The sequence below is a fragment of the Xenopus tropicalis genome, chromosome 8 (genome assembly GCF_000004195.4).
Source record: "Xenopus tropicalis strain Nigerian chromosome 8, UCB_Xtro_10.0, whole genome shotgun sequence".
Classification (NCBI taxonomy): domain Eukaryota; kingdom Metazoa; phylum Chordata; class Amphibia; order Anura; family Pipidae; genus Xenopus; species Xenopus tropicalis.
In genome coordinates, this window is record NC_030684.2 from 34,073,998 (window position 1) to 34,101,519 (window position 27,522).

The window sequence follows — 27,522 nt, forward strand, 5'->3', positions numbered from 1 at the left end:
CGTAGTTGGGATCAGTTACAAGGTACTGTTTTATTTCTACATAAAAAAAGGAAATCAGTTTTAAAATTCTGAATTATTTGATTAAAATGGAGTCTATGGGAGACGGGCATTCCGTAATTCGGAGCTTTCTGGATAACGGGTTTCCGGATAAGGGGTCCAATACCTTTATATATATATCCCTAATATCTCTGCCTTCCAAAGATCTCTAAAAACACATTTATTTAGAGAAGCTTACCCTCATTTAGTTTAACATAACCTCAGTGTGCCCATTCCCACACCTTGGGGCACATTTACTAATCCACGAACGCTCCAAATGCGTCTGTGTTTTTTTCGTAATGATCGGTATTTTTGCAACTTTGCTGTCACCGTCGCGACTTTTTCGTATCTTGCATGTATTTTTCACAACTTTTTCGTCGCCGTCGCGAAAAAATCGCATTGTTGCGCCGAGTACGAAAGTTTCGGATTCATTCAAGCTTTGTGACTTTCCTTGGGCCAGGTTGGAGCTGCAGAGTGCCATTGAGCCCTATGGGAGACTTTCCTTGGGCCGGGTTGGAGCTGCAGAGTGCCATTGAGCCCTATGGGAGACTTTCCTTGGGCCGGGTTGGAGCTGCAGAGTGCCATTGAGCCCTATGGGAGACTTTCCTTGGGCCAGGTTGGAGCTGCAGAGTGCCATTGAGCCCTATGGGAGACTTTCCTTGGGCCAGGTTGGAGCTGCAGAGTGCCATTGAGCCCTATGGGAGACTTTCCTTGGGCCGGGTTGGAGCTGCAGAGTGCCATTGAGCCCTATGGGAGACTTTCCTTGGGCCAGGTTGGAGCTGCAGAGTGCCATTGAGCCCTATGGGAGACTTTCCTTGGGCCAGGTTGGAGCTGCAGAGTGCCATTGAGCCCTATGGGAGACTTTCCTTGGGCCAGGTTGGAGTTGCAGAGTGCCATTGAGCCCTATGGGAGACTTTCCTTGGGCCAGGTTGGAGCTGCAGAGTGCCATTGAGCCCTATGGGAGACTTTCCTTGGGCCGGGTTGGAGCTGCAGAGTGCCATTGAGCCCTATGGGAGACTTTCCTTGGGCCGGGTTGGAGCTGCAGAGTGCCATTGAGCCCTATGGGAGACTTTCCTTGGGCCAGGTTGGAGCTGCAGAGTGCCATTGAGCCCTATGGGAGACTTTCCTTGGGTCGGGTTGGAGCTGCAGAGTGCCATTGAGTCCTATGGGAGACTTTCCTTGGGCCGGGTTGGAGCTGCAGAGTGCCATTGAGCCCTATGGGAGACTTTCCTTGGGTCGGGTTGGAGCTGCAGAGTGCCATTGAGTCCTATGGGAGACTTTCCTTGGGCCGGGTTGGAGCTGCAGAGTGCCATTGAGCCCTATGGGAGACTTTCCTTGGGCCGGGTTGGAGCTGCAGAGTGCCATTGAGCCCTATGGGAGACTTTCCTTGGGCCGGGTTGAAGCTGCAGAGTGGCATTTATTCCTATGGGAGGCTTCCAAAATCATGCAAAGTCGGAAGGGTTTTCCCGCAAAAAAAGTCGCGAAAAATATGAAACGTTGCGACGGCGACGAAAAAGTCGCGATATTTCCGTTTCCAATCCGAATTTTTCCCATTCGGGATTCGAATTTGTGTTTTGGTAAATCTGCCCCCTTGTGTCTCAACCCTTTCTTGTAGACTGTAAGCTCTTTTGGGCAGGGCCCTCTTTACTTCTAGTATCGGTTATTGGTTGCTTTAGATGTTACAGCACTTAGGATTGTGGTGGCACTTTATAAATAATAATAATAACTATCATCTGTCTCATCAAAGGGAGCAGAGCACTCAAATCAATTTACTGTGGCTTGACCAATATTTCAGTCGTAACATAGACCTTTATCAAAATCTATGCTCCAAGTTTTTACTGAAACTGAAACTAGAATCACAGAGAAATGCTTTGTGAGGAGCTCCCACTCAGGGACATTTTTGATTATTTGAGCTTAAAATGCCTTACACTAAGCTACATGGTTGGGCAAGTATGTGCAGTTGAAGAACTAGGAATATAGTAGAAGGGAATATTGTGAAAATTTCATTTTTTTTAACTTCTGCTTCATCTAAAACTAGTTAGGTATTTTGAGGAAAGTGATGAACATGATAGATGTGTGTGCATGGATCACAAGTATAAAAGGATCTGGCTCTATGTAGACGCCATGCAACTCTCAAGCAGTCTAAATCAAGCAAAATAATTTAACATTAGTAGTCACAATTGAGAAGGCAGTATAGTACAAACTACATAATAAAAGTTGCTTAATTGGTGCATTGTAAAACATTACTGCTCACAGCTGGAACCTTTACATTACCTGTTTGTACACCTTTACCTTATTTTCATAAATCCCAAAGACTGCAATACTTACTTCCTTTCATTGAGTGAGCTAAACATGTTATAGCTCTATGTTTTTAGGTCCTTTGGGTATACTGGTGAAAATGAATAACCATTGGAAGGTTAAAGTCAAGCTCCATTTAATATATACCAATTAAAACCTTGATTACACTGGTTATCATTTAATCTGCCCTTGCATCCAAAATTCTGTGCTGCATGACTCTGACCTCTTTCTGCAAAATGTTCTACTTTTTCTGTCCATTGGCTCTGTAATTACAGATACAAGCTATGTAACATTTTGAATAGCGGCTATAGAGCTATTGTGTTCATAGATGACAAATCGTTCAAAGGGAAACGTTAAATACACAATGGAAAGGTAAGGCTTTCTTGTGTGTTATTAATTATATGTACTTGAGAATGACATTTACTCTTCCTTAAACAGTAGTTGTTCAGGGCAGCATTCCAATAAGAATCTGAGCCACTGGTACTGTTCTGCATTGAAACAAAAGTGTATCTTTGTGCTGACTCTCCGGGGTGCTGAAGTGAGCTTTCAAAATGTTTTTGTTGCATTATTTAAACTTTACATTGTTTCCCGGAAATTAATGCGAGTGTAGTTAACCAAAATGTAATTTTCTGGTTTCATCAGTGCTAGAACAATTGTATTCTATAAAGTACCTGAACTGACACTCGCTCCTTGCCCCACTTTCTCTTGTGAAAGACAGGTGGCTGGTTGGGTTAAGAGAGAAGCACAAGAAAAACAGCACACCAATCCTGTAATGGAAATTACCCCTCTGAAATTTAGAGCATGATTCAAATTTAGCTGGTTTACATAGCTAAGTATATTAGAACCTTGAAATTATTATGTGACTTTTCCAGACTCTCCTTATGTTACAGAAATGTGACTTCTTTACCCCAGTTACTCCCCATAAATGCATAAATAGGGATATGCATGCATATGAACATTATTTGTTTGACCTACAGTTTTATTTCAGCTGGCCAGTAAAAACCCACAATAAATCACAACCTTTCTTAATAAAGAATTGTGCAGCTTCCTTATGCTGGTTATGCAGTGTCACCAAATAAACAGATATTTACTTCATTTGGCCACCCACGTGTTGGGCCAAATCATGGTTCAACAAAATGAACTAATTAAGGATACTGTGTACAACCTATGGAACTTATTAGCAAGTCGCATCTCTCCAAACTCCATTAGATATTGGTTGGGATATTATTTATTAAAAGGGGTCAGAATCCAAAAAAAAATGTATAGATGGTAAACTTTCTAAGCAATTCACTTACATTTTTTAGCTGTTTCTGAAATATGTTTGTTTTTAGACTGGTAATACCAGGCTTTTGGCACAACCGTAAGCCTTGCATTAACTGAATACAGAAAATCTATAGAATCTTAGGGTTACTGACACACTGACCTTCTAATAAACTGTTGTCTTGGAGCCTCCTGTCTAAAACGGTTAATATCCCATAAACCACTAAATATAGAAAATGTATGTAAATTGCAAAAGTGCTAAGAGGACCGCTCTGAGTAAACTTACATCAGTTTATTTAAAGGCAAACCAAACAATATTTTTACAGCACAGCCACAATGTAATGTCAGTATCTTTTCTGATGGCCTTTTGCTGTTATTTAGTATCACTAGAAGCACAGTATAGCACCACTGAAAATGTGCACATGCACAGTATTATAACAAGAAATTTTACTATATAGCAAAGCAAATAGTCCGGCACAAAAGGGATCCCTGGAGAATCCACTGATATGAGGGAAAAGTACCCCGGGCTGATGGGATTTTAACCAAAGAGAAACACCACCTAGACTCCAAAATTAGAGACTTATTTGCCTGACAAATTGTCCTTTAAATAAGCAGACTTCCCTGTCTGCGTGTCTCCTGCTGCCTGCATCTCTTGCTGCCTGGAAGCTCTCTTCTCAGATTACAGCAGGGAGGGGACTAGGGAGAAGTCAGGGGGAGAGGTAGAGAGGAGCAAGCTGTGCAGGCTTATATCTGTGCCCTGAAGAGAAGGATGTCTGATACAAGAGCCCATGTGTACAGAATAGAAGCAAGGGAATGCAATGTTTCTTTTAACAGAGGACTCACAGCAGCATTACTGAGTGTTTATGGCTGTATTTACATAGACCTGTCTAATAAAGCTTACTTAGTTTTAACCTTAAGTTATCCTTTTGTAGTACCCTGTACTATTAGAAATTAGCTATAAAAGAACTGGTTTCCATGCAGCACTTACTATTACATTCTTGCAGCATGGAGTATAATGCACCTCCTAGCTATCTGTCTTGGTTGCCAGGCAAATTCAAATGTACTCAGTTCACTAATGACTCTTCAGAGTTCTATTTGGCCGTCCAGAAGAAAAGCACCGGCTAACATAGCACTATTATATATTTTTCAATCCCATAATTTCCCCCTTCCCCTTTACTCGGTAAGACTGATGTATGTTGCACTTAGTTGCTTGGTCAAAGCCATCACCTCGCTTCGCTCTGGTTGACTGAATAGTTAAACACTAATGGCATTCCCCCTATGGTAAGTGATGTAGCCAACATCCATTGTCATGGGAGGAGAGCTCTAAAAAGGAATTAGGATCATTTCTGCTTGGGGAAAAGAAATGCAGGTTTGTCAACTTCTTGACCTTTTGGTAAATGTGATTCCCAATGCACCCCATGTATTTCCTTAAAAATAAATATTGCTTACTCGAACAAAAGTTCAAAGAAATTTTTATAATTAAGGCCATCTCTTTAAACGATCTGTATTGGAATATGTCAAATCTGGACTTTGCTGACTATGAGATTGTGCATACAACACTAGCTGGGATAGTGATCTGTATTCCCCACTGTTCTACAAACATACATTTTTATTGTCAATACAAATGACTGATTACCATGAAATTCCCATTAACTCATTTTCTGGCACCATTGCAGTATGGATATATATGCATTATATGCATTTTATGACTCGGCTTACATTATCCATAACACATATTTCATTATTATAATATCAAACAAGGTCATCAACATGCATTGTTCAGTTCCCCAAAGATGACACATGAATAAATGAAGTACTGTATTTCATTTACAATTCTGATAGGAAAACCCATGTAAGATTTGGTGTATAGTTAACTAAATTTTATTATTGGTACTGGTTCCCATCGAGGGCAATTAAAATAAAAAATAGTATAATAACTTAATAGCACTGGAAGGTTTTATAATAAGATATAATGGAAAGTCAAAGAGATAGCTCATCCTAAAATTACTATACACATCAGTGTTAAAACATGAGTAAAACAGAATATAAATATTGGTGAGACAAGCAGAAATAAGTACACTTTTCACAGTAACCAACGTTAAGTAAGGACTGGCTATATGCCTTGGGTGCCCCCAATCATTTTTTTTTCTCATTGTTTCCTTATGAATTATTATTTGTCTTCTGCTAATTCTATTTGTGTTACTTTTACAGTTGACTTCCACTTTCTCACCTTATACAACTTACTATGCTGCTCTACATCTCTTTTTTTTTTTGTCTTTTTAAAGACTGTTGTGTTTTTGAGACTTATTAATGCCTATGATTAAGTGCCATATGGGCACAAAACGCCTAAGCCTAAGAAGCATGGGGTTTGTATAGTTTATATAAAGGATTAATAGCAGCTATTTTTGATCTTATTTTTTTGAAAGTGTGTTGCGGTTCCCCTGTGATACTGGGGACTTGTTTGCACTCCTTAGCTTATACTTTTCATGTGTGATTATCCCTCGGCAAACTTGTTTGTATTATTTCATATTAACTCAGGCATGCTCCAAATACAGAATTTGGTTTGGGATTTGGTAGAATTTCAGCACTTTTTGCACTATCCCAGTTAGTGGTTTATGCACAATCTCATAGTCAGCAAAGTCCAGATTTGACATATTCCAATACAGATCGTTTAAAGCGATGGCCTTAATTATAAAAATTTCTTTGAACTTTTGTTCGAGTAAACAATATTTATTTTTTCAGATTCAGCCAAACTGAATCCAAACTGTTACTTTATATTACTTTAAAGCTCTAAACAACAGAACATGTTGTTCACAATTTTTTGTTCAAAATATAATTACAATTGTCTAGCTACAACTATGCTGTGCCCATTTATGCATCCCACTGTTGGAACCCTGAAACCATTAAGCACCTAGGTCCAAGACAAAAATGTCGCTGATACAGAAAACGGTCATTGGGGTTGATTCACTAAAGGGCGATAAAATGAGCGCTATTTATAGCATGCGTTAAACATTTTATCGATTCTTATTTTTTGCGACTTAACGCTCGATTCACTAAAAGAACAGGCGTCCTAATTAAGACACAATGTTCTTTGCGTTATTTAACTCGCGATGAGTGTTTTTCTTGCGTTAATTCCCACCGTGTGCGTTATTTCCCGCTGCGTGCAATATATTTATCAGCTTGCTATATTAGCACAAACCATTACAAAACCATTACTTTCGGAAAACTACTTTTCTGAAAATTACCATTTCCCTGAAAACTGGAGGATGAATGACTCTAGGGCCAACACATACTTGAAAAAATCCCACTGCAAAGTCCATGTTGTGTTGCCAAAAGCTCACAAACCGAAATTTTCTTTAAGTACCGCCTACCCCAAGAGGGTGTTAATATTCGCACAGACTAATGCGATATTTAGCGCGTTTAACGCTTCATATGTGTTTGTGAATCATGGGTTAGTATTATTTCTATGTGAGAATTAACGCAATGCGAGGTAAATAACATGCGTTTCTTTGTGCATGTGATATGCGTCTTAACGCATGCAAAATGATGCTGAATCGGGACTTAATTATCGCATGTTTTTTAACGCAAAAAAGCATGCGATAAGCGTTAACGACCTTTAGTGAATCAACCCCATTGACTTTAATTAATTTGGAGTAAAGTCAAAAAAAAAGTCAAGCATAAAATTGTAAAAATTTACTTCAATGCGTTTCATAAATTTTTCAGCAGTTTGTAAAGCAAAACGGGACAGATTCACTCATCACTAGCAGTAAACTACTGCAACCAATACAATGTTTTCTTTTTAACAGATGGCTAGTAAATGCTACCTGCTGAATCAGTTTTGATGTATTATTATTATTATTAATAACACTTACAGTGCTGTACAATAAGTGGGTTTCATACATTGGACATACAGAGTAACATATAAAGCAATCAATAACCGATACAAGAGGTGAAGAGAGCCCTGCCAAAAGAGCTTACAATCTACAAATAGAAAGGAAATATAGAAAAATAACTACCCAAAATAAATGTACTGATGATATGTATTGAAATGGTCAAGGGAGAACTGATTAGTAAAAATGAATGTCTAAGTAGATATAATTTAAACAATTTATTATGAAATTAGCAATCCACGGTGGCCCAGTGTCAGCCAAAAAATTATGACCAATTTCTGTGGCAGAATGGAGGTACAGTACCTATTTGATCTGGTATTATAGAGTGGCTCCAGTCTGTGGAACAACATAATTGACACCCCAACACGTAAGAAAGGGTAAATATGAATCCCATCCATGTTGAAGGCTTAGTTTGGAATCGGTAATTTACCCACTGTCTCAAGGACCTCAACCCAATACACATGGGCCTTTTGGTACAATAATAAGAAAACTACAAATACACAGCTGAAATCAATTGTGGGTAATTGTGAGTCACATGTTTTAAACGTGTGGCACCTCAATGATCTCATCAATGTCTATTTTCAGAAGTTAGTGAGCAACCAACTAACAACGTTAAGGTGCCCATTTACCAATGCTCGCTTTTTTTTTCCCGCAATTGATTTTTTTCTCTAAAACTCAATTTTTCAGTACAAAAAGGGGAATTTTTCACCATTTTTTACTCCACAAAAAATGCAAATGTATAAATACGTCATCTAAAAGTTGTGGAGGTCATGTAGAAGTAAATTCCTAGGCAAATTGTAACAGTCTTATTTAATTTGTAGTTTTAGAGTTTTCATGGTTTTTTTGTTTCTTTTTTTTTTCATTTTTCATTATTCTTTTTTTTATTTGCATGACAATTCTTATGAAAACAACAAATTTGAGGTTTTTGATTTTTTTAAACACATTTTTGCATCAGCGTTTTTTTGGTTGTTGCAGTTGTTAATGGTTGTTGTGCTTTTTGAGTCGTGGTGAAAAAAAGCCACAATAATTATACAAATTCGAATTTTGATATGTCTGCTTCTATGTGTATTTGCCTGAAATATCATAGGCCTATAGATAATATTCATGCATTTTACAGTACATTCTACCTATGTACTCCTACCCCACAGGTAGAACAAGGGTATTTGCCAGTATTTTGTTACACACATGTGGGCAAGCAGCATAATGCTTGTAATTGCCTCTTTATTAACCAAACCAGAACGTATAAAGAATTTTGAATTATATGGAATTAGCTGTGTACCTGAAATAAAAAGGGCGGAATATTTGTGACATTTGTCATATTTATTTTTTAATAAAAAATAATCTGTTTAATGTGTGTAGCTCTGAGGGGCTTGAGAAAGAGCAGGATAGTTCTTAATTAGGCAGAAATTAGAGTAGAATGTATTTAAAACCGTTATGGTATTAAAGGCAGGATAACAGCGAAAATTTTGTTTCTAAAGAAATCGTGTGTGGCTCTGGTTATAAATCATGAGCCTTTGTTACAGTCATAATTAGATGTATTAAATATAATAACTTTTCTTTATGTTTTTTTACAGTTTTTTCAAGTAAAAAAAAAAAGTACTGTTTTGCCTTATTTATCAAATTTTCCCCCCACTTCTCAGCACTTAAAATAAAGAATATAGTGTGACCCCCAAGTAATCGAGGAGTGGTAGTGTTAATACTGCACAACTTTCCCTTTGCTAAAATATATCAATGCAAGATAAACATAAGATACTTGCATGATATGTACAATGTAAGATAAACTTTGTGAAAGTAATTCTTTTCATGTCTTTTCACTTAGGATAAAGAAAAGAATAGTACAGGTATAGGATCCCTTATCCGGAAACCCATTATGCAGAAAGTTCCGAATTACGGAAAGGCCATCTCCCATAGACTCCATTATAAGCAAATAATTCTAATTTTTAAAAATGATTTCCTTTTTCCCTGTAATAATAAAACAGTACCTGTACTAGATCCCAACTAAGATATAATTACCCCTTATTGGGGGCAGAACAGCCCTATTGGGTTTATTTAATGGTTAAATGATTCCCTTTTCTCTGTAATAATAAAACAGTACCTGTACTTGATCCCAACTAAGATATAATTACCCCTTATTGGGGGCAGAATAGTCCTATTGGGTTTATTTAATGGTTAAATGATTCCCTTTTCTCTGTAATAATAAAACAGTACCTGTACTTGATCCCAACTAAGATATAATTAATCCTTATTGGGGCAGAACAGCCCTATTGGGTTTATTTAATGGTTAAATGATTCCCTTTTCTCTGTAATAATAAAACAGTACCTTGTACTTGATCCCAACTAAGATATAATTAATCCTTATTGGGGCAGAACAGCCCTATTGGGTTTATTTAATGGTTAAATGATTCCCTTTTCTCTGTAATAATAAAACAGTACCTGTACTTGATCCCAACTAAGATATAATTACCCCTTATTGGGGGCAGAACAGCCCTATTGGGTTTATTTAATGGTTAAATGATTCCCTTTTCTCTGTAATAATAAAACAGTACCTGTACTTGATCCCAACTAAGATATAATTAATCCTTATTGGGGGTAGAACAGCCCTATTGGGTTTATTCAATATTGACATGATTTTTAGCAGACTAAAGTTATGGAGATCCAAATTACGGAAAGATCCTTTATCCGGAAAACCCCAGGTCCCAAGCATTCTGGATAACAGGTTCCATACCTGTACATGCAGACTATTTGAAAGCCTTGACAAGTCTGCCTCTCTAAAAAAGTAAATTGATGCAGAGGATGGAGAATTTGTTTATGTTTTTAATCTACCTTAGCATGTTACTATGTCACAATTAAGTATGTTCAGGGGTTATGTAACATCTTTTAAAAGGGCTCATGTTTTTTGTTTTCCATCCTAAGGTTTCAGTAAAAGAAATTGGACAAGGACAGGCACAGAGTTGGTTTAGAAAGCATCCACTGTAAAGCAAGAAAGCCCCCAGAGAGACATTAGATATTAGACTCGTGGACTCTCAATTCTTTATTGTATTTCAATAAAGAGATATAAAATATATGTACTATATAATAATAATGTAATATATACATTAATAATGTAATATATATACTATTTTGACATAGATTGGCCAAACCCAGGCTAGTAGTGTGTTGTAGAGCATGTGTTACATGCGACCCTTAATTCTTAGGCATGGGCCTCCGCTATATGGGAGAAATGGAATAGGAGCTGAGGGTGTAGTTGAATTACAACTGGCTGATACTGTGTAGTGCAGATGATATAAATGGATGCCAGAATGGTCCTTGCTGGTGAACTATAATACAGATTTATTGGTCCAAGACACAGATGTTATGCAGGGTTATCATACTCACAGACAGGCAGATTGAAATGGTACAATGAGGAAATGCTCTTTTGTAGAAGAGAGAGTATGCACCGTTGTATCCCACCTCTTGGTAGAGTCTGGGCCGGGATACACACCTTTCAACCAGTACCCTTTGGGAGGTAGTCCAACTAGTAGGAACTCCTTCAGGTTGATAACCTCTAGTGGATTGAGTAGGGATCAGGGTTGATTCTGGCCTGTCACTATCTCTACTCCGTAGCCCTACACTGAGGCAATATCCATTTATTTTGTTGAGAATGTCCCTTTGACAGGAAATTGCAGCCAGTTTTCAGGGGGGAAAATCAGAGATTGTCTCTTGGAAAGAGAAGTACATAAGATGTACATGGGTACATGAGAAGCTAAAAGTACATGCGCGATAGGAACGAACCTCATAAATACAGCTGTGGCAAATGCAGAACACTTGCAAGTAAAAGGAGTGCGCTTTTACTCTTAGGGGCACATTTACTAATCCACGAATCCGAATGCTGAATGGGAAAAAAATCGTATTGGAAACGAACATTCATATTTTTTGCGATGTTTTCGTCGCCGTCGCAACTTTTTCGTTGCCGTTTCGACTTTTTCACGAATTGTCGCAACTTTTTCGTTTTGAGCGCTCGTAAACGGCGGGCAAACCTTTGCGACTTTGCATGATTTTGGAAGCCTCCCATAGGACTCAATGGCACTTTGCAGCTCCAACCCGGCCCAAGGAAAGTCTCCCATAGGGCTCAATGGCACTCTGCAGCTCCAACCCGGCCCAAGGAAAGTCTCCCATAGGACTCAATGGCACTCTGCAGCTCCAACCCGGCCCAAGGAAAGTCTCCCATAGGGCTCAATGGCACTCTGCAGCTCCTACCCGGCCCAAGGAAAGTCTCCCACAGGGCTCAATGGCACTCTGCAGCTCCAACCCGGCCCAAGGAAAGTCTCCCATAGGACTCAATGGCACTCTGCAGCTCCAACCCGGCCCAAGGAAAGTCTCCCATAGGGCTCAATGGCACTCTGCAGCTCCAACCCGGCCCAAGGAAAGTCTCCCATAGGACTCAATGGCACTCTGCACTCGGCACTCTACTCGACGCGACTGTGCGATTATTTCGCAACGGTGCCGAAAAAGTCGCGACAAAAATCGTGATGGCAACGAAAAAGTCACGACGGTGATGAAAAAAACCGCAAAAAAAACCGATCATAACGAAAAAACGCATTCGGACGCTTTTCGGACGTTCGTGCATTAGTAAATGTGCCCCTTAATGTTGCTAACTGGTGGTACCTCAAGTGGAGCCTTGCTTTAGCTGTTCTTATGGAGTCATTGCAACATTATTATTATGCAACAAAATCGCCACAAATCTAAAAGCAAAAATACGCCATCTAACACCTATGCTACAAATGCTACAAAGTGTGAGTAGCAGGTTGCATGGATAGGTCCAACTCACCAACAGAGCCTTAGTACTTTTATGATTTATTTTCTACAACCTGTTTAGAAAGCTTGGAAAAGCCTGGAAATAACCTGGCTACATGCCAGTTAGTGGACTGTGACTTATTTCTGGAGGTCTATAAATGTGTGCAACTATCTACCCTCCAGGGGAGAACCTTGTATATATATATATGTATATATACTATGAATATACACATATGCATATGTTGGGTAGATTTTTTTTTTTATTTCCTCCACATTTACTGTCTGTTAATTTCCCTTCTGCGAATGTCTGAAATATAATTTACGGTATTTATTTATACAAAATATCCAGGTCTACACGCAATCCGTAGAATTAGTAGAAAATGTTTCCTGAGGCAGTCAATCTGTTCTGGGTTTTAGCCAGTCATTCAGAACATCTGTGAGCCTCTCGGTGTAGAAACTGTCTGGTCCATTGAAGGATTTCCATTGGCTTTGCCAGTGCAACCAATCAGATATATCTGTGGGGGTCTGTGCATCAGTCTTATTTCATTATATTCTTTGTTCCAGGTACTAGGAGCTCAGCAGTTTAAATGTGCAAGTAGCCATTCAGATTGCCCTTGTGGGGCTCACTATATTCATAAGTGGCATTCTGCTTTTCGGCTTCATGTGATAAATCATTCCATGATGTGACTTTAAGTGACAGAACACCAGATGTCACTGTTAAAAATTCAAATATAGATTTATTCTCAGCAAAGTGCTCTAGTGATACAGGCCTCAATGTATGTACAGCATTAAATTGCACTGGAGAGGCTTGAAAGGCTCTCTGCCCTAGGACAGCCTGAGTTTTGAATTTAGAAGTACATCGCAGGTAAATCCTGGCATGCATTTTGCAAAATTAATTTCCCCTAACATTGAGGTGAGAAACAAGTGCAAAAACTGCCCTCCAGGCTCATCTGAAATGCTTAAGGAATGTTTTGATAGACTTTAATGGAAATAAATCTAAAATATGTTATATTTTACCTTTCCAATAAAGCACATTCTGGCTTCTGTCCCAGACTTAGTGACAATAATCAACCATCCAGAGCAAGACCTGCTATCACTTCCACCGTTCCCCTGCTGGCTTAGCAAGTGTCATTGCAATGAATAAGCTACGCAGACTAAATGGGAAACATTTTTTATAGATAGGGATTTTTGGAGTGAAATGAGTGCAAATTATCAGAATCGGTCATATGTTTGGTTCGGCACGATGGCTTAAAAGGGGCAGTCAGTGTTCAGCGTATGCTTTGACAATGTTTCACTGATTCATGCAAAGAAATAAATAGGTAAAAGTGGATCATACAATAAAGATAACCAATGTGGTTAGTTAGAATAATAATGGTAAACGATAAATAAAGTTCTGCATACCTGCATGCAGTCAGCTTTGCTTTGTTTTAATAGGGACTGCAGGATTCTCTTCACTGATATAATACATCAGCAGTTTTTTTTAACCTGCCCAAAGAAGTGACCAATATCTTTTTTTTTTCTTTTTGAGCCAGGTATCATACACCCATAGACTGGGGTGCCCTGTGGGTATTTCCCCCTTTCATATAACTATACGTATTTATATTATATCATTTTTCCCCTTTGGAGCATTCATTCACTCTCTCTTTTAATTTTTTACCAATATCCATAGCACAAAATATGATTGTGCTCTCAACCTAAATGTACTGAAAATTGTACATAACAGACCTTGATTAAAGGCGACCATGCACATTCGCTCATCTGATGATCGGGTAATTTGATCGTTTGGCCCTAGAGAGCCATATTGGAGCCATCGGACCAGGGACCACATCAATCAGCCGATGGGAAAATCAAACCTGCCCAAACGATTCTTGTCTGATTTTCATCCAGATATGGATTGGGGAGGCCCGTCAGGGGCCAGATAAGCTGCTGAACTGGTCAAAATACATGGTCCCTCAATATTCTCTCAGCCAGTTTCTTGTAAAACACCATTCACTAATGGTACTTGTGTCTATATTCTCTCCTTGCACTTCCGTTAAGTTGTGCTTGCAGCTGCTCAGTCCTTCCTGCCTTCTATTTCAAATCTAGCACAATTTCACCTGTTGAGAAGAGAAACCCTTTGCTGCAGGGTGCAGATGGATCCCTGGCGCTATGGCCTGGCCACCTCCAGACCAGGGTGTATCTCCAGGGCTTCAGTACCCTTTGTTAATTTAACTTGCACCTAAAGACTCACAGGCCAAATGGCTTTAGCTAAAGTACAAGCAGAATTATGTTCATTTTAAACATTCAGCTGCAGTCGCTTGCATATCCCCTGCTGCGTGCAACGGCATGGGATTTTAGGAATAATAGCATAAAGTAAAAAGGCAGCAGAAACATTTCAATGTGAGTTGACGGAATGGAAATTTGTTTGTTCAATATTCTGTGTTGTTTGCCTACAAATATTTGTTTGCATATTACCATCATTTGTTTGAGGAATGTTTATAATATTGTGTTTGGGGCATCTGTCAATCTAGTACTTGATTTAAAATAAAAACATTATCCTACACTTGATGTTCCACAAGGTGGCAGCGGAAGACCAGAGTGAGATGTTCTTAAAGTAATATGGTCTGGGAAACATTTTGATCTAAAAGGCTACGTTGTATTGGAGGATATTTTGTAATTGATATTTACTTCAAATTGTCATACCTGTCTATGACTGGTGATGCATTAAATAAATTATTTTTGATTGGCTTTACTTACAGATGATGATTCCATGTGTTATGAGATTCTGAGTTTAAAATGTATTGCTGTGTACCCTTTACCTTATTACTAGGCAGCTGAAACACCATACCAGGAATTCTATAAACAATCTTTTATTTTGTAACAGCTGCCAATTAGTATGGCAGCTTCCAGAGGTAGTCATACATATATCAAAATGTAAGGCTTAGGGTGAAGACACACTGGGCTGCTAGTAGCAGCTACTTTTCAAGGCTACTAAACTCCAGAAAATACGTTGCCATAGACAATACTGAGAATTGCCTCTGCTAAAACACACGTAGAGACAATTATCAGGAAATTATCAGCATTGTCTTTTTTAGTAGCCATGAGAAGTATCTGCTACTAGTAGCTCTCTGTGTCGTTACCCCTACTGTGATAATTAACCTTCCCCACAAATGACATTGAACATTATAGGAGAAGTTAAGCCATAGCACATTCTCTTTATAACTGTTGATAACTGGTAATACATTTGATAACAAGCACATTATGATAATTCAATGTCTTATGGTTTCTGGGAGCAGTTTGAATATCATGCCATGGGTTCTACAAACAGTTTTTAAACTTTTATATCAGCAAAGCAATTAGTATGGTAGCTTCCAGAGTAGGGTTCCCACCTTTCCTGGAAGAAAAGTACCTGCATTCCTATGTTTTTGTCTTTCTTCCCTATTAATAACATTAACACCAGGCATCAATTTTACCAGCCAATTCTGTAAAACCTGATTGCAGAGGTAGTGAATAATATGTGCTACAAACAGAAAAACATGTTTATTGTGAAACCACAAAGAGGTAGATTAGCTCATTAATAACCTTGTGTGGTCCGGGGACACATACCCCAGGCCTACAGCTCAAGGAGGAAGATTATACAATGGATGTGTAGCAGGCACTCACAGATCCCACGGACAGGCAAAGTAAAACAAATGGCAGACCATAGGTAAAGTGCAGCCAAAGCAAATTCTGTATATATTCCCTCCAACATTTTGTGTTGTAGTCATACAACACCATGTCCTTGGCAGGGACATAGGAGAAAAGCAAATTTGAAGTGTGAAGAGGCCAACTATCCTATATACAGGGGAAAGGGATTTTAACTATAAATTGGTTTTGCTGTTTTATTTTTATTGTAAATGTTTTTTTCTGAAGGAGAAAAAAAAAGGCAAATATCCGAAAACATACCAATCTTCAGACAAGCATTGTTCTTTTTGTGCATTGTTTAAAATATGCTCTATGTATAATTAAAGGGTTTTTACATTTTTCTGTCATAATTTTTATGGGGTACTTTTAAATTCTGACACTGTTAACATAGCAAATAGTTCACTCTACCATTTAAACTTTTGTTCTTTAATCAACAAACGTATTTTTTTTATCTGTAATATTGGTGTGTAGGCGCCATCTCAGTGCATTGTGCCTGAGTCTGAGCTTTCAGAAGGAGCCAGTGCTACACATTAGAACTGCTTTCATTTAACCTATTGTTTCTCCTACTCCCATGTAACTGGAGGAGTCCCAAGCCGGACTTGGATTTCTTACTATTGAGTGCTATTCTGATACCTACTGGGAGCTGCTATCTTGCTGCCTTCCCATTGTTCTGCTGATTGGCTGCTGGGGAGGGGGGCGTGATATCACTCTGACTTAGTTCAGCAGTAAAGTGTGACTGAAGTGTGACTGAAGTTTATCAGAGCACAGGTCACATGATTGTGGAACCCTGGGAAATGTAGGATATGGCTAGCCCCATGTAAAATTTCAAAATTAAATATAAAATAATCTGTTTGTAATTCTGAAAAAAGGATGCAGGATTCTGTTGGAGAAGCGCTATTAAATGAAAAAATATGTTTTCCCATGACAGTATTCCTTTAATATAGGGGAATACCTAAGTATCTCTCATATTTTGAGAGTCAGCTCTTCTAATTTATTGTGTAGATGTGAGCACTTCCTGCAGACACAGACTAATTGTTAAATGGAAGGATAAACATGACATGTAAAGTCTGTTTCCCTAGGGTGGGGGGGCTCATTCTGTAACCTGAAAAAGGGAAGTGCAAACCCCTAGAAATGTTGTTGTAAACTGTGGTTTGTGGCAAAATAAATAATGTACACTGTTGCAATAATTAAGTGGTAAGACAATTTTTATTCATATTTGCATCCTTCTAGAATATTCAGTTTATAGTGCTATTCATCTGCTAATCCCCCAAATGATAGGGTTGTTTGGTTGCTGTAAGTTACATTGCATGGCAAATTTGTGCAATCTTAGTAAATTATCCCTAGAAAAATAAAGTTGAAATTGAAATAGTAATGCTGAGGACATTGGCCAAGTGCAGAAGGTACATACTGTTTCTACATAATGTACCATAGTGCTTGGTGGATGATGTACTAACTCAAGACAAACGAACCTGGAGCACATGGATGTTGTGAGGGTTGCTGTCAACTGAGGCAGCACCCCCCCCCCCCATTCTTTCCCCTTATCTTCCCCAAGCTTTCCTCTTTTGAGTCCTTGTGGATCTAGGGGAGTTGGTGCAGAGAGCACAATCCAGAATTTGGATTCTTACAATTACCTTTGCTTTAATGCAGTGTTTGGTGAATTGAAAGAAGAGAATCCCTTTTCTTGCTACTCTATAGAGTAGCAAGAAAAGAAGGCTTAAAGGAGAAGCAAAGTCATTTTGGCATCTTACTGCCAATAGATTCACTACATTAGTGCCACCTAGAACACTATATTTATTCTACAGAAACCACTACCATACCTGAGTAAACAGCTTTAGAAGCTTTCTCTCTTTGCTTAAGATAGCAGCTGCCATTTTAAGTAGCTTCCTGCCTGCAGTCTAGCCATTATAGCTGAGATCACACATTCCTAAGGGAGGGGGGAGGGATTTCTTAGCATTCTAGTGGGAGGGGGAGCAGGAGATGGGAGAGAGGAGAGAACTGCGCAGACTCTGGCCAGGGGAATTAGGGCTGTTTCTGAGAGAGAAAGTCAGACACTGGAACATCATGTTTACTGAAAAAAAGACAAGAAATCCTGTGTTTCTTTTGATAGAGGACTAACTGTAAGTGCTTATGGCTGTATTTACATAGACCTTTCTGATAAAGCTTACTTAGTTTTTACCTTTCCTTCTTCTTTAAGTCAGGAGAAAGAAGTGTCATTGGGTGCTGTAGGGATCCCTCATATCATCTTCCTCAGTACATGCAGATGAAACTCTAGCACACCAAAACAGGATCTTTCATTTGTGATTTACTAGAACAAACAAAAGTAGAATTTCTTACTGGTGAAAAGCTTTAATTTTGATTGTAATGCTTGCTAATATAAATATATCTACAAATGTTTCCATAGAAACTACAGAGCTGGGCAGCAAAAAAGAACTCAAGTCCATGCCTTTCATCACATACCTGTCTGGGCTACTCACTGCACAAATGCTGTCCGATGACCACCTGATAATGGGAGTAGAGATCCACTGTGAGGAAAAGGGGAGGTGTCCATCCAGCTGTCACCTGTGTCGGCGTGCAGGCAAAGAACAAGTTAGCCCAACCCCAGTTCTTTTGGAAATCAACTGGGTCACTCCGCTTTACAGCCTCATCCATGACAATGCTACAAGAGCGGTAAGTAGTTGGTATACCTACTTTAGGGTGATGGCCCACAGGGAGATTAGTCACCTACAGATAGATTAGACCTCCTACTGAAGAAAAGTTTTTGCAACTTTGGAAAACGAAGCAACGTTTATGCCTTCCCACCAGAGGTTGACTTTATTGCAGGTGGAAAGGCATTTCAGGGAGATTTAACCATGGGTGACTAATCTCCCCATGGGCCATCACCCTAACACTTCAGTATATTGTCGGGACTTTGTATTTTACTTCCCCCTATTCAATACAGTTATAAATATACGTTTTTCTTTATTGTATCACATTGGATAAAAGTATTTCCACTGGTAAAACCAAATTATATTATAGGCTTATACTTGCATTATATTACAGTCTTGCACAACATCTATCAAATCACACTTCATATGTTCAACCTAATATTGTATGCAACACTTGATTATATGTCAAAAGCCTTATAGCATGACTTCAGTGTCACTTCTTTGGTAACTTGGTTTTAAGTATTAAGGTAAACTTAAATACAAAGTCAGTCCTAAGTTTTCATGAGTGTAATATTGTATTTTCAGGTCTGACATTTTCAAGTTCTGGTGGACAGTGGGAAGGGGGTGCCAAAATGTTAGAACCAGCCCAGGGTTTAAAATTTTGTAGATATAATGCAGATAAAATAACCTTTTAGTCTATATTTAGCTAAAAACTGTTTTTAAGAAAAATTGATTTTTATGTCTAAGAATGTGTAATGTAATTACTCTGGGCAACCAACAAGGGGCTCAATGTGTTAAGATACCCAATGCAAATAGGAATCCAACTTGCACTTTATTGCTAAATTATCTTTATTTTCCATTAATAAATAAATAAATGCATGTGGGAATCTGGAATGTTTTAGAGCTTGCAGCTAAAACCTTATGCTTCCAAAACTGTTCACATGTCCTTGCATGAACCTTGAGCCAGATGATAAGCTATAGTAAATATTCAGCCCTGATCAAACACTCCTCCATATCCTCTCTCTCCATCCTTTCCCATGCCTTTGTCCATTTTTTTTCATCAGGCTTACATGAATTTGTCATAGAATCTTCAGATATGAATTAACTTGTCTGTTTGATCCTAATTCTGGCTTATAATTATAATGATAATTTGCAGAGAGCGCCAAACTGCCTGCAGCATAACGTTTCAGTCACCTGTTAACATGGCATAGTACTAAGGGTGCATGGGTTTGAGGCACAACAAACTTTTACAAAACATAAGCATTGGATGAGGGCACTAAATGTAGCCATTGTGTCTGGTGTTATCTGTCCCCTCCACAATATCCTTTAACCAATCTCGGGGTAGCATTCAAATACAAGGTTTCTATTCTTTTGCCATGCTGTGTCATCCATGCATGTTCAAACTTACACATGTGTGGTATGAAGACAATTAAAGGATAAATAATCATTAAAATCATAGTAGCATAGTAAATTAGGTTGAAAAAGGACACATGTCGATCAAGTTCAACCTTTTATGTCTATAAGAAACTTGCTTAACTGCTAGTTCATCCTAAGGAAGGCAAAAAAAAAAACCCTTTGAAGCCTCTCCAATTTGACTCAGGGGGAAAAAATTCCTTCCTGGCTACAATATAAGCATTTGGACCAGTCCCTGGATTAACTTGTACTAAGAACTATTTTCAATAACTCTGTATTTCCTCACTTGCTAAAAAGCCACCCAGCCCCTTCTTAACCCTTTACCTGTCAAGAACTTGGGTACTGTGTGCTTGCAGGTAAAGGCTCTAACTGCCTAGCACGTAGTAGCTACGTTCTTGTGTAGATAGAGGTTTCTCTCTGCACTGGCAGCTTCTGCCGCCTCTGCCGAGAGTTTGAAGCCATGACAGCCCCCAAGGCAATGAGGCTAGGGGCTGTCATGTCAGTCCTGCGACATGATTATTGCAGGCCCAACCTCCAAGTAGCACACACAATCAGATCATGTCTGCTGCTTTGCCTCCCTCCTTCTCCCCTTAGCAACGCCCAATTAATTCCTGCTGCTTAGTACTCTGCAGACATGGACCCCTAGGACTCCTTCAGCTGTAAGATCTTTCCTCCAGCTTCAAACACAGTAAGTGGCGTATTTTTACACATACATGTACACACACTTATATACACTTACATACACCTGTACACACACTTACATACACCCTTAGGTAAAGATTTCTTTGTTTGCTTTTTTATTTTGCACACACTTATAAACATTTATACACATTTACATGCTGTAACACAACTTTTAAAAGTGTACACAAAAATACTAACAGTTTTTTTTTTACTTATTCATTTGATTATTTACCCTTTTGTTGTTCCTCTAAAAACTATTTATTTTATTTTGCAGTATGAATAATGGATCTGATATTTTTAGCACTAAATGCATGGTTGGATCAGTTATTTTGTTATTGCATTGATTGGCACAGTTTTTGCATCTTTATCCATGCATTTTTGTTCATGTGTTTTTTTTTTAGCATAACTTTGAAGTTAGGTACATTGGTTTAGAAAGGCTTCTTTACCCGTGATGAATTTGTCAGATTGTGTACTTTCTAAAAATATGTGGTTTTATGAGGGTCTTCGTACAGTAAGGAGCTCTTATGGCACATAATTCACAGTCGGGAAGCTCTGTTTGGAAAAGCTGAGATGGTGCATACGTTGGTATATCTATGCATATTGGGCATCAAACTGTTCAGTAGACATCTGTCATTCATATTTAGGGTGATTTGCCTTTGTATGTAAAAAATTGTCTGAGATAAATGTCATAAAAAGTTTTTCAATTCTTTAAAATGTGTTTTTTCCAAAAATATATGTTTTATTGGGGGTCTTTGTAGTAGGGGGGTCTTACAGCATATAATACGCAGTGAAGGTGCTCTGTTTGCAAAAGCTGAGCTGGCAGGCACAAAAATTGTAAATGCACTATTTCCGTCTGGAGTTCGTACATAACCACATATATTCATAATGGGCATCTGACTGTTCAATAGACCTCTGGCGTTTATATCTAGGGTAATTTATTTTTGTATGTAAGAAATTGTCAGAGATATTTGCAGCAAATTGCAACATTTTTAGGTGATTTTCAGAAATTCCATCAAAACCGCTAACATTAGGAAAGCTTTGCCTTTTTAGTAGTTTGGATTCATCATGTGTACTTTACAAAAATATCTGGTTTTCGGGTTTTCGGGTTTTGTACAAGTATGGGTGTCTTACAGCACATAATGTGCACTCATGTGTGAATCTATATGTACTATTCTCATTAGGGATCTGTAGATACTGCATACTTTGGTATTTCTATGCATATTGGGCATCAAACTGTTCAGCAGATTTCTGAAATTCATATTTTGGGTGATTTGCCTTTGTGAGTAACAGCTTGTTTGTTTCTAATTGCAACGTTTTAGGTGATTTTCAGGAGTGTAATAATAACTGCTTTAAAATAGTTTAAAATAGCTGAACAGTTTGGTACTTTGGTGTAGACAGACGTCTTTATCTTTTAGTAGTTTGGATTAGAAAGAAATATTTACCCATTTTGGATTCAGCAGCTTGGTACATTGGAGTAGAAAATATTGTGTACGCATTTTGGATTCAGGGAAATGTGTCCTTTTAAAAAATATGTGTTTTATCTTGATGCCCGATGCTCTGTAAGAGATAATATGCAGCAAAGTGGAAGCTTTAAGGTGATTTTCCGCTTTCTGGGCTGTGACATTGGAGTAGAAAGACATGTGTACCCATTTTGGATTCAGATTCAGGGGAATGTGTACTTCCCAAAAATATGTGGCTTTTTTGGTGAACTTACTTTTTTGTAGCTTTACCCCACAAACAATACAATACAATTGTACTTCAATTTTTAGAAAGGTGGATAGGGCAATTTGTTGCAAGGAGTCAACATGCCGAACTGTATGTTGTTTGCCTGATGCTAGGGTTCGGCATGTGGTGGAATGAGTAGACAGATTATTTCTAGGGGCTGGGGTAGACCTGGCGGTATTGGTAGCCATAGGTACCAATGACAAAGTTAGAGAAGGGGGAGGTCCACAAGAACGATTAAAAAAAAAAAACTAGGCAAAAAGTTGAGGGGATGATTTGCAAGCTAATTTTCTCACATTACCAACACCATTAACAATGTTAAGAAGTCAGTGGGAGCTCAGGGAGATTAATGCATGGCTGAGAGATTGGTTTAGGGAGGAGGGCTTTGGGTTTCCAGAGAACTGGGTTAATTTTTCAATCAGTTACAGGCTCTTTGCCAGGGATGGGCAGCACCACAATGATGATGGTGCAGCTGATTTTGGGGAGAAGATGGCTAGAGGTTTGGAAGAGATTTTAAACTAGGCATGTAGAAGCGTTAAGAATCGCCCTATGTGGCTTAATTGGGAGGTAAAGAAGTTAATAGTGAAAAAAAGGAAAGCAATTAAGAAATACAAGTCAGCAGGGACAGAAGTGGCATTTAATGAATATAAACTCTATAGCAAGTGTTGTAAAACAGCAATCCGGAAGGCAGAAATAGAAAATGAGGAGGCTAAAACTAAACCCAAAAAGTTTTTTAAGTATATTAATAGTGTAAAGATGCAGGTTAAGAGTGTGGCCCCATTGAATTATGGTAACAATATGGTTACAACGGATACAGAAAAGGCAAATGTGCTAAACCAGTTCTTTTCTTCAGTGTATGCGATAGTGCCAAGACCCACACAATAGCTGCAATGTAGGCAATGCTTTTATCTGGTATGGTACCGATGAATTGGAGGAAAGCTGACGTTATTCCTATATTTAAAAAGGGATTACATTCTCAGCCTGGCAATTATAGGCCAGTAATTTTGACATGGTGGGCAAGATATTTGAAGGCTTTTTAAGGGATTACATACAAAATTATGTATTGGAGAATGCCATTATGAGCAGTAATCAGCATGGCTTTATGAAGGACAGGTCATGTCAGACCAATTTAATTGCTTTTTATGATGAGGTAAGTAAGAAGCTGGACAGTGGGGGTGCAGTAGATATAATCTATTTGGATATTGCCAAAGCATTTGATACCCTGCCACACAACACAAACAACTGCTTTTTAAACTAAAGGTCTGTTGATCTTAGCGAAGTTGTTTGCTCATGGATAGTAATATTATCACAATAATATCACATTTGATCACTGAAAACTAAAAATGCATGGCATATTCTAGATAGGGCCTTACCAGCCCTCTGTAAATAGGAAGGATGCTTTCCTCTTCCCATGATTCTATGCTAATTTTAATACAGCTTGTTTTATGGCATTGCTTGCCAAGTTTATTATCTACAAAGACTCCAAAGTCCTTCTCCATAATGGATTTGCCTAGTGCAGTCCCACTAAGGGTATAAGTGGCTGCATATTTTTACATCCCAGGTGCATGACCTTACATTTATCAACACTAAATATAATCTGCCACTTAGCCGCCCAGATTGCCAGTTTGTCAAGGTCCTGCTGCCACATCCTGGAACCTGGGCTACATAGTTTTGTGTCATCTGTAAACACTGATACATTATTTACAATGCACTTCCTTAAGTAAAATAAAAGTGGGCCCAATACAGAACCCGTGGGACCTTACTAAAAACCTTACTCCAAACAGAGAATGTACCAATAACAACAATTCTCTGTACACAATCATGTAGCTAGTTTTCCTAAGAAATAATAAGAAACAGTGTTTACAATTAACTTTCTTTTAGTTGTGAAAAAGACTGAATTTATATTCTGTTGTGTACTTTAAATGGATGTTAGAAAGTGTTCAGTGAATTAATTTGCAGTATTAAGAATGAGGCATTTGATTGAGAGTAGGTACTGATCACCTATATTATGGCCATAGAACAGGAATACAAATAGTCTAAAACAAGTAATTTCCCTGGAAATAAGAGATAGCTGGTAGTAATGTGAGGATTATGGGAAATGTAGATCAACAACTGAGAAACCGAGGCTCTAATACAGTATTTGGTATTGCTTTCTTCTTATAGGGTTGGTGACATTTGTATTCATGGATAAAATTATCTTGTTTAGGGAAATATTTGTTGGCCTAGAAATAGGTTAAATAAGATAGATCTGTAAAGACACTAAAAATGTATATAGAAATTTGGAATCACACTGCTTGCATTCCATTATGTGCTGCCCTATTTTACTTAAGCCGAAGATAATGTTGTTTGTGTTGTGCAGCGTAGGGGTTAAACTACACAGCATATTGTTTTGCACAACACCATAGCTGGACTGTTTCTTGCAGCTGTGTAGGATGACACCTGCTCTCCAGCTCATTGTGCTTTGCAAGCAGCTATGGGGCCCATTATTTCAAGCCATGAAGTGAAAAAGATTCTCTTCTGTGACTGGAAGTACTATCCCAGTGCATTGCCAGTCCTCCCTCATCCGCCAGTCTAAACAGTTTGTCAGTGCATCTTCCTCTCCATCACCACGTAACTGCTTACTTTTCCTCATTTTCAACAGATGGAAGAAGCAGGAGTTGATTTATACCCATATAATGTCTCTATTTTGTGCATGTGGCCAACCAGTTGTTTTCAGAGCCAAGTGGAAAAATCCAGATGAGGAGAAAGTTTGCTGGCTGTAATGAGCTACTGTTAATGCAATCAGCAAGCTGACAACTTCAGACGGGAGAATCCCCTGGTGAACGGAACAGTGGTGCCTTTTGAGCACACACCCAATCCCTCATCTTGCTGCCGACCCCATGAGAAGGAAGCCCTAACAATAAGAGAAACCCACCTTCATTTTATTTGGACAAGAAATGGCTGTAAGAAACCAGGCCTGCCAGGCCACAAGAGGAGGGATGTGAGCACCCCTCCTCCTTTCTGTTCTCAGGACACTGACACTTGGCAGGGAAAGCAATGGGGCTCCTATAAGGGGCTTTTCACAGCCTGTTTACATCTTCTGCTAAGATATTATAAATGTCTTGAGAGCCATGTGGTGGCATTTTTCTTTTATTTCACAGGGATCATTCTCACATGCACATTTTATCTGTCACAAAATCACAGCAATGTCATTTAGCAGTTGTATTTACACAAGGTGGCAGCGTGCATTAAACATTTATCAGCAAGTTATCTGCCTCTCTCATTTGACAAAATAGTCATTCTAGCCTTCTTGTGGTCTGTTGCTCATTGCCCATAAATGAAAGGTTATCTTTCTGGTTTTTGTGTGATGTTCTATTAATATGAATCCTAGTGTGAGGTTAGCTCTCTTATTTTTAGGGTTTTATTTGCAGTAAAGTGCTTACAACCTGTGCAGAACATATAAATAATTCCTGTGGGAGGACTTACTCATACAGCAACGAGACACAAGGGGGCATAGCTTGTCTGTACAGCTGAGCTTTTCCTTGCTAAGTCAGAAGGGAACGTTGATATAGTCGCTGACACCGTTTAACTTTTATTTTTAACAGGTATTTATAAAGCACCAACATATTCCACATCGCTGTACAATAAGTGGATTTATACAAAGCAACCAAATAACCTATACAAGAGCTGAAGGGGGCCCTGCCCAAAAGAGCTTACAATCTATAGGGAGAAAACTACATTATACAGATTCTCTAATTAAGGTTTCATGGTGAAAATACAGATGTCAAGGTCCATTAAAAACTACTCTTGTATTATTACACATAAATTAGTGTTTTTTGTTGTTGTTGTTGTTTGTTTTTAATTAAATGGATTTGCATTGCCCAAATTGCTGCACGTATATCTGAAAAATGGTTGAATGATGTCTAGTCTTTTAGGTGAAATCCAGATAATTGTATAAATTTATACTGCCATCCCCACCTTATTCTGGTTGGTATGAACCTAATTTGATTCTAGGCTCATATATAAATCATTCACATCAATCCCAACACCATAAAAAATACTCTAAAGTCTGTACAGGCATGGGATCCCTTATCCGGAAACAGAAAGTTCCGAATTACGGAAAGGCCATCTCCCATAGACTCCATTATAAGCAAAAAATACTAATTTTAAAAAATTTCTTACAGTGGTGCCTTGGCTAAAATCTGACCACGGACTCTAACCACTGTGCCAATGAGCAGGTAGCCTGACTTAAACGATTGTTGAACTATGGCGGGGGTTCTCATATTAATATTGTCTCTACACAGCTATACTGTTGTTCATCCTGTTCATTTGTTCATAAATATGATTGCATCTGGGGCAGAATGAAGGATATTTTGCAAGTTTTATGTTTCTTACCTTTATGCATATACAGGTATGGGACCTGTTATCCAGAATGCTCGGAACCTGGGGTTTTCCGGATAAGGGATCTTTCCATAACTTGGATCTCCATAACTTATGTCTGCTAAAAATCATTCAAATATTGTATAAATCCAATAGGCTTGTTTTGCCTCCAATAAGGATTAATTATATCTTAGTTGGGATTAAGTACAGGTACTGTTTTATAATTACAGAGAAAAGGGAATCATTTAACCATTAAATAAACCCAATAGGGCTGTTCTGCCCCCAATAAGGGGTAATTATATCTTAGTTGGGATCAAGTACAGGTACTGTTTTATTATTACAGAGAAAAGGGAATCATTTAACCATTAAATAAACCCAATAGGGCTGTTCTGCCCCCAATAAGGGGTAATTATATCTTAGTTGGGATCAAGTACAAGTACTGTTTTATTATTACAGAGAAAAGGGAATCATTTAACCATGAAATAAACCCAATAGGGCTGTTCTGCCCCCATTAAGGATTAATTATATCTTAGTTGGGATCAAGTACAGGTACTGTTTTATTATTACAGAGAAAAGGGAAATCATTTAACCATTAAATAAACCCAATAGGGCTGTTCTGCCCCAATAAGGGATAATTATATCTTAGTTGGGATCAAGTACAGGTACTGTTTTATTATTACAGAGAAAAGGGAAATCATTTAACCATTAAATAAACCCAATAGGGCTGTTCTGCCCCAATAAGGATTAATTATATCTTAGTTGGGATCAAGTACAGGTACTGT

The 27,522-nt window shown here is 38.4% G+C and overlaps 1 protein-coding gene across 2 annotated transcripts in view; it reads left to right on the forward strand.

Annotated features, from left to right (window-relative positions):
* Positions 1 to 27,522, forward strand: part of astn2 (astrotactin 2) — a 675,040-nt gene that overhangs the window by 553,779 nt on the left and 93,739 nt on the right. For both annotated transcript variants that reach the window (XM_002935205.4, XM_031891225.1), the window contains one exon: positions 18,322 to 18,587. In XM_002935205.4, the coding sequence (XP_002935251.2) occupies positions 18,322 to 18,587 (266 nt within the window). The remainder of the gene's footprint in view (positions 1 to 18,321; positions 18,588 to 27,522) is intronic.